Source organism: Tachypleus tridentatus, chromosome 1 (assembly GCF_004210375.1).
Source record: "Tachypleus tridentatus isolate NWPU-2018 chromosome 1, ASM421037v1, whole genome shotgun sequence".
NCBI classification, from domain to species: Eukaryota; Metazoa; Arthropoda; class Merostomata; order Xiphosura; family Limulidae; genus Tachypleus; species Tachypleus tridentatus.
This window is the reverse complement of record NC_134825.1, coordinates 76,705,316-76,714,544: the sequence shown is the minus strand read 5'-3', so window position 1 is coordinate 76,714,544 and position 9,229 is coordinate 76,705,316. Positions and strand designations below refer to the sequence as shown.

At 29.9% G+C, this 9,229-nt stretch overlaps 1 protein-coding gene across 1 annotated transcript in view; it reads right to left on the bottom strand.

Annotated features, from left to right (window-relative positions):
* Nucleotides 1-3,751: 3,751 nt before the first annotated feature.
* LOC143252832 (uncharacterized) overlaps nucleotides 3,752-9,229 on the bottom strand; it is a 53,599-nt gene continuing 48,121 nt past the window's right edge. Inside the window, exon 9 of the mRNA XM_076505586.1 lies at nucleotides 3,752-5,126. Coding sequence (XP_076361701.1) covers nucleotides 5,086-5,126 — 41 coding nt within the window. The 3' untranslated portion in view covers nucleotides 3,752-5,085. The remainder of the gene's footprint in view (nucleotides 5,127-9,229) is intronic.

The window sequence follows — 9,229 nt, the reverse complement described above, 5'->3', positions numbered from 1 at the left end:
ACAGGGAAGGTTTGCAAATCTTGGTATTTTTAATGAATAATTTCATGAACGTAATGGCAGAGTTTCAGTAACATGATGGTATTTGGTACATTAAAGCATGTTCATGTGAACGTTCGTCATCTGCCCTCCGCTGGTTGGAAGAAACAGTGCTCTAGCTTTAATAAATAATCATCAACTGCTATCAACAGTAAAACTGTATGTAATGTATTTATGGGAACGTATCCCAGAATAATGGACCATTCTGACACATTATTTCAATAGTGTCCACATTTACGTATATGATAGCCAGTGAGAGAAATAGTCAATATATTATTCTTGTTTAAAGTAGTAATATTATTTAACAATTGATAAAAATACTTTACTATTAATAAAACATACATATTTATACTAATTCAAGTCTAACTCTCCACGTAGCGTTACAACAGAATGATGATTTAGTGACCTTTCATTGGATGTTTGTTGATTTTGTTAAAATCCATGCAATTGTTTAAACTACATTTTATGTAAAAATTATTTTAGATCGAACCTCATAGCACGTTTTTTATACATTTTATTGGGTGTTGGAAGCGCTCAGATCCACATTGCATTAGCAATGTGTGTTGGCTTTTGATCTCAAGAAATGAACCCTCCTTTAAAAAATTCAGTGTACCAGTCCGACTTCATAAACGTTTGAACGCAAAATACGAAACATTATCCACCCCTATAGTCAACTAAGATGCTGCTTTTGAAGAATTGCCGCAATTATTTATTTTAAATCTAACAATTTAGGTTTTATTATATAACGTTTAATATCAATTTATTTTCTGGTGTGTGATGGCTAATGAAACCGAAAATTACTGTGTACTGCTTTTTTTTTGTACTAATGTAAAAAGTACTGTGTTTATCAGAAATTCAAAAGGTTTGTATAATCGCTGTATAAGTATACACGATATTCTCAAACACCAAGTACTAAAACTCTTCGTGCTTACACTAAATGTTAAAGAGATCCAAATGAATGTTTAGATTTAGATCGTACCCATTTTACTTATTTCCTTTTGTACGGCTTAACAAGCAATTCCACACCTGTTACTAAACTTTTACAGGTGTGTGTGTGTGTGTGTGTGTGTGTGTTTTTTTTATAGCAAAGCTTCATCGGGCCATCTGCTGAGCCCACCGAGGGGAATCGAACCCCTGATTTTAGAGTTGTAAATCGGTAGACTTACCACTGTATTAGTGGGGGGCGACTTTTATAGGATTTTTATATTTTCGTCGTTAAGTAATTAGTATTTTTAATTTCATTACACTGTGTTTTTATGTTAATTTAATAACGCATCATCACATTGAAACATTTTGTTTAAATACTGTTTTAATTGCATGATGTCCCTTTTGATGTTCATGCAGATTCTTTAGGTTTAAATGCGTGTCTGTTCCAGTGATTTCATGTAAATCTGATAATACCAGGTTTACCACTGTTGAGCTACTCTTTTACCAACGAAAAATATTTTAATAATCACATTTATAACGTCCCTACGTCTGTGTCTAATTAAGTTCCATCTAAATGATTTCACATATGAATGATGTCAAGTAACAAAATAAATGTGTATTCTCAAGCATACCAACTAAATACATAAAAGGTTCACACCATTAAAAATGAATGGCATAAGATTTAAAGCCTAGATCTATGCTGGTCCTTTTCAATTGTTCAACACTGCACTTTATGAAGCCCATGAGGTACCTTTAGATTAAAAAAAAAGATGTTCTGTGATTGATCAACTGTCTTATCAATCAGCAAGTTAACAGGAGCTTCGATTCTTAATTTAAGTTGAGCATAAAGATTAAAGCAGACAGAACAATCTCAGATTCAGTCTAGTAGTATTACTGCTGTGCTGCAGGCCTCTTAAGGTAAATAGGAAACCTATTCCTGGAGGTGTGATAAATCAAAGCTGTTGAGAAAGATGTACAGTCTATGTCTAGGGGTATGATAGTGAATATTTCTCAAAGTTACCACTATTCTCTATATACATGAGTCTGAGTTGGTAAAACTCAAGCCATTAAATTTGGAAGAGGGGTAAATTTTTCTTTTTTTGAACATATCAGAAAAGTCCATAAAAATATTATTTTAAATATAGGTTTATGATTGGATTTAAAAGAAATGTAAAAATACAGCATATTTTGTAATTTACTTTCCTGTTTTCAAATTTATTTTAACAATCTCTGGTAGGAGTTTTTGTAAATATCAAATGCTCAATAAAGCACAAAGTTCTGTGCAGAGATTACTTTAAACATTTGCTGAATTAGATTCTACAGATCAGAAGCCACATTAAATTTACCAACTGTATAGATACACTACAAGGAAATGGATAAGTTAGTTAAACACACATAATAAAATATGTCTCTTGGTAGAATATATATGTGACAATCAAGAGGAACTAACCAAGGGACTTTAAACATACAAAACTGAAAGAAAAAGGCACTAAAGTTAGTTAACTGTTCTATCAAATATATCTAAGTAGTTTCAGAACACTCACAAAATTTATTTAATTAATAGTTAGAGATTATACCAATATACTAATTTTTGTAAGAAAATTGTATAGCAAAATATCACACTGCCCTATTTAAAATTCATGGTAGCAGTTGAAAATAATGTTTTACTTCTCTTAATATTTGTAATGCTAACCAGCTCAGAATATACCACATAAACATGTTTACTTTGTTGAAAGCATTTATCAAGTATATTTTCTATTTGTATCAAAATTATTTCAGAAATCACAAACAAAAATCACAAAACTGTTTACATGGACATACAACAGTTTGCATGTGGCTGAACTGACTTACATAAACATATTTTTTAAACATGTTAAAGTACTAATTTGTTAACAACAACATTAAAATCATGTATATATTAATTTGTTGTTTCTGATAAGAAGGATAATTTTTTTTTTACTTAGTGTTCTTTATGATTACTATGCAGGCTACCTTTAACATTCCATTTTTATTTCGGGCAAACACTGAAAACAAATCTGAACCTGTAAATGTATATAATTACATTTTACTGAATATAAAATAAATAATTTAAAATACTATTTTCATACTCAGAAAGAAGCTGATGAACACACATCAGTTTCCGATTACAAAAGGTGAATTAATATAACATACATGTGTTTCATCTTCACAATTTTGAGTGACATCCTTCTATCTATCATACAGACATATAACTAACATAAATATATAATTAATTTTATTTACTGATTGTTACATTCTACTTCTCTAATGCTTGAGTTCTAAAGTATTAATCAATAGTGAGAAAGAGTAATACTGTTTGATATTATTATTTGATGTTCTTGTTTTAAAGCTTCATCAGTAGATTACTAACTTTGATACAAGATTCTTAGATTACAGTAATGACAAAGAAGAAACGTTGTTTATATGTGAACACACAATAACTTTAGTGTAAGTTTTCCACACACTTTTGTGCTTTTCATAGCAAAAGAGGTACAAGGCTATGAAGATTTCAAACTTGTAATGGTAAGGTATGGATAAATGAAATGTTTGCTCACATTGTATAACAAATACCTTATAATGACTAGTCTAGTACTGCAGTTTTCAATTGTATCAGATTTTGCCAGCCACATTACACCAGTGAAAAGAATACTAAACAAACTGCAGATTAGTTTTCCATAAAAATTTTGGGTTCTTTCCTATCAAAACTCTAAGACTATACCAGTTTTAACAGACATTTAAATAGGATCTAAAAGTAAAAAACTAAAGCTCATTTAGAAAACACTTTATTATCAGTCTATTCAAGTTTATTTTATCAGTGGTCAATCCAAGTTTATAAGTATGGTTGTAGCTTGAAACTGAATGCTCGACTCTTCACAACACAGGTACAAATTTTATATTTCCACATATAGACAAATAAAATGTTAAACACTTGGAAAATTACTGGAGTGAATAACATTGGACAACAATAGAAATACAGAAGTTACTGGTCAGTTACTTCACTAGAGCCTACAGAAAAAGCAGACAGAAAGAAAGAAATTAGTGGATGTATCACTGAAGTCTATAATACACAGAAAAAGTGAAGAGTAGCTACCAGCAGATAAGTAAAGACTATAAGTTACAAAAATGAAAGGTGAGAAGCTATTGTATCACTGAAGCCTACAATAAACAGGACAAGTGAAGAGTAGTTAATGGCAGATTAGTGCAGACTATACAATATAAAAGTGAAAGGTGAGAAGCTTTTGAAAATCACCTTTCTTTAGATTTTAAAAACATGTTTATCAACATCAGTATAGTTAAAATAAGCATAGCATCATTACATAAGTACTAGTACTTGTGCTACTGATATCATTAGATATAAAATAAAAAAAACAGAAATAGATGAGAATAGAGTGTAAAGCCATGAAAAAATATTTAAAATGGCTACTTTACTTCCTGCATAGCTAACTTAGCTGAGTTGGTAAGATTTTTTCAACAATTTGTTTACATGTAAAAATCAAAACGTTTTCTTGTATGAGAAGGAAGAACAGTGAGTTATATAAATCATCTCTGTTAATAGCATGCTACTACAGTTTTTCACCTGGACATACAGAGAATGCCATCCTGAAGAAAGATCCACTATTTTGGGTTATATTGCTTAAATAAAGTTAGTGTCTAACTCACTGACTTGAATTAAAGTGTCTGAAACATTCGTTTGTACAAATCAACTCAACAGCTCATTTGACTACTCAACAGAGAATTTTAGTTATCAGCCTCCAAACAATTTTTACTTAACCAAATAAATTCCTAGCAACATGATTACAATAATTACAGCTGAAAGTTCTATTACTTGGTTGTTACTTGTTGATGGGAGCTCACAGTGAAACAAGATACAATGAGTTGTTAGACATATGATAATACAGATTTATACACTTTGTTAAGCTTTACTACATGGTTCTTATGCACAATTTTCTTTTATCACATAGAAAAACTAATAAGTTGTTTTCACAAAAACAAAGATTTTTTGATTAACAAGAGAAATGCATTATGACCAATCTATTTCCTATAAATGATTCTAAAGTTTATTTATTGATAAAAATTTTTTTTACATTCTGTTTATTTATACAATTAATAATAAGGACAACCATTTGCCCAGTGACCACGTCTTCCTGAAACAAGATAGAAAAACAAACAGAATATTAGTAGGCAAATCAGCAAGCAATAACATATAAACATGTTCACATTTCAACAGTAATTCAATTAACTGCCCTGCATAACAACAGTTTGCATACTAATGTAGTGATGTCTTGTCACAGATGTAAGGTAGTGAATTCCTGGGCAAGATATTTAACTTGTATATTTTTCATGGTAATTTTTGACCATTCAACAGTGCAATGCTACCATAGATTCTTATTCCTCGAAAATATAATACTTCTGAAAATAAATGTTCATAAAAAGGGATTGTTGAATGATGTACAACCAAAAGCCACACTGAAGAAGGGACATGCCACTGATTTCCACACAAGCAGAAAAGTGGTTAGGACATGAAAAGGATTCAAAACTGTACATAAACCAATCAGAAGCAATGCCCTAATTCTCAATGTAAAGGCTTGGTTACAAAAGAAAATATCCTCCCCCAAAAAAGTCAATTCATTGAAAATAGGCAAAATTCCTGACCATTAATAAAATGATAAACAATGATACAAAATTGGCCAAAATAATCTCAAAATAATATTTTCATGAAAAAGTTTCCTGAAGAAACTCTAAAGCAATACCATTTGACTAAAATCTTGTCAAATCTTGAAAAAAACAATGTACTGAAAGACTCAGGTTTCTTTAAACTGTTTGAATTAGAGATACAGGTTTTATTAAAGTACAAACACACACAAAGTAAATTAATTACAAGTGTCTGTAAATAGAATTTGGAATTTTGCTCATTAATACCATGGGAATTGGCCATAAAAGATGAAAATTTAAGATATTGCATATACAACTGCTTGAACACACTATGTTTTTTTAAATAAAATTTGAATATAATTTCACATTAACAATAAAACAAATTCCAAACTCAGTTACTTGTATTAATTAAAACCTTCCTGTGCACTAGGATTAATAATAATTTGCTTTTGTTTGTTTAAGAATTTTCACACAAAACTACTCAAGGGCTATCTGCACAAAGTTATTCCTAATTTTGAACAGATAAACTCCTGTTATCCTTATCAGACAAATATTGGAATTTGATACTATTATAACACACCAAAGATCTTAGAATGTAAAGCATGTTTTTGCAGCAATAGGATGCAAACCACGAACTACTGGATTCATAGTTCAAGCCCAAATTTTCATTTTATTTTTTAACACACAATTGAGCTAGTTCTATGCATAACATATATTAAACATATGAATTCACTTTATCTGCCTATCCTATCTTTTTATGGTTCACATAGACCAGGTGTTAATTTTTCTAGCATTTTTCCAGAATATTTTTGGATTTTTGAGGAGTATATTTGTCAAAATTGCTCATATCTTGCTTTAAAACTTTAAAGAAAATAATATACAAAATTAATCTTTATGATGCACCAATAACTTTACTTCCAGGTTATAAGTGGATATAATTATTCACACTGTATTTAGATTTGACTTTTTTGTTTTTGTACATGCAATTTCCTATTATAACCCAGTGTTTTTTTTATGAGGTAATGTGTTATTTTTCCAAGGTTGTTCACTTAAAGACAATCTGGTTTATGACGCAGTGATTTACAAAAGAACAGACTTCTGGCTTAAATGACAGCATCAACCATGAATTGGGACAATTCAAATTTTCTTTGTACATTTGAGACTGGCTATTTGTAGGTACGAAATTTCAGGAAATGAAAAAATGAATAATTCTCCTGTAATTTCTCTTAGAGTAAAATTTTGATAAATAATATTTCATTTCTGCCATTCGAGAGATACAGTTTATGATAGGCAGACAGACATTTGGCTATTGCATATGTATACATATATGGTAGAGTTATACTACTGACATATAGAATGTAGAGTAAAGGGCTTATGACGTAGCCCTGAGACACTCTAGCAAATAAGCAGAGAAATTCAGATGTTATCTGTAATTTTTGTTGTTATCTAAGAATTTTGAGATATACTGTTTGTATTACGGAGCTTGCCAATTTATCTGATCCTATCATGCCAATGTAAGTTAAGGTCTTTTTGAACACTGATGAAGACAGTTATTCTTAACTACTGTTCCTATCTTTATGCCTGATTAGTGGTCAGTTGTTTGCCTACTTTTTGGAACTGTTTGTATTTCTGATAGTAATTAAATGTGCTCTATGAAGTATTTCAGTGTTGATTCTTTCAAAATGTTTTCTTATTGTAGCTTACTGGTCTAGTTTTCTGGGTATTGTGCTATCTTGTCAGGTTTGGATATTATAACCACCAAAGTTGCCTTCCAATTTAATGGTATGTTTTCAAATCATAAGATTAATACAAAAACGTTGGCTAGTTTGATAATTTTTTTTATGGGATACTTGAAATATTATCCTAACTAAGTGATTTGTTTTTTAGTGATTTGATGGTACATGTTATGCCATATGTTATTATTTTCATGAGTTGCATTGTCTAGTGTTTGTATTATGTTAATGGCAACTGGAAATTTATTTGTGAACTTTCAATTACTTTCTTAGTTATCTATTGATTCTTTAAAAATATTATTGAAAGTGTGGTGATTTTAGGATGAGAACATGTCTTTTAAGAAGATTTTTATTTGATCTGTTTAGTTATTATAAGTAAATAGTAAGGTAATTGTTTTGCATTCAATTGAATTTGCTTATTGATTTGATTTTTTGCCCAGAATGTGATTGGGTTAATGTCACTGTTTATTACAAAATATTTGTTCATCACTGCTTTGTTAATGTTTCAGTACAAATCATTTTCAGGTTTAATTTTATTTTTTCTATGGTTTATGATAAGGCTTTCCTGATGTCAGCAGTGGTTTGTGCTTGGGTTTTGTAAATTATTGCATAATTCCTGGTTCAATATTTCTCAGGTTTTAATACATTTTCAAGGTTTAATTTAAATGAAATTAAGCATTAAATCATAGGGGGAGGAGTCAATGAGTTTCAAATAATTAGTTCTTTGCAATTTAAGTGTAAACTATAGTATTCATCAGTGCTTGAAGTAGTACTTTAATTTTCCATAAAACTTAAGCACTTAGATATGGAAAATTGAATTTACTGTATGCATTTGAATACCCAAAACAAATGTTTAGCAAAATCACTTGAACAAAATGAAAGTAATGTCTTGGTGTTTAAATTAATATTAACATTCATTTATTATCAAAATAGCAAAGATTCTTGAAGAGTTGTTGAAACTATTATTTTCTTAATTTTGTTTTTTCAACCCCAAAACAAGACATAATTCCATCAACAATGTCCTTAAAATAGTACTGTGGGTTAAGCTTTTACATATCTAGATGTTTGTATCATTGTCTATAGATAGTTATAGTATCACCTTAATGTAATGAGCACTTGAAATCTTATACGTTTGAAAAAGTTGTAGACAGAATTGCAACAATGTATATGAGCACATCAACACTTTTAAGAGGTTATTGTGTTATTCATTGCAATGTTTTTTGAACTAGAATAAAACAAACTCAACACTCTGCTGTGGGGTTCAGAGGTTTCAATGTACTGACCCTTCCATTATTATTAATTATTCCACAACTACCTCAAGTAGGGATCCATATCATAAAAAAAAAGAGAACATTACAACAATAGGATGTATGTACCTAAGCAAGTGTGCTAAGATTGGTACCATTAGATTCAAAAAAGAAGTATCAGAACAGGTTTAAACACAGTGCCCTAAGATCTGAAAACCTACTCATGGACTAATCATGCCTCAGTAACCTTCCACTCACGTTTAACACTTCTTAGTAGTCTTGAATATATATCACATGAAGATACCCTTTGGCTACAGACTCTGACATTTCTGGTCCAAAAATTTTAAAGGAATTCACAGACAAATGGTCAAATTCACATATAACATGAATTAATGTTGAAGTAATGTTTATAGTAACTTAGCATCATGGTAAATTAATCCTAGCTAGGAATTTTAAAATGTGCTAATAACAGATTTCTATTTTTTAAAAAAGTAAAATACACTAAAATAAAACTTAAAACTAGTTTTTATTTCATTGAAAAATTGAAGGACAAAAACTAAGGATATTTTTAACATTCCAGAAGTTTTCAACACTCTCTTACAGGTCTGTATGAAT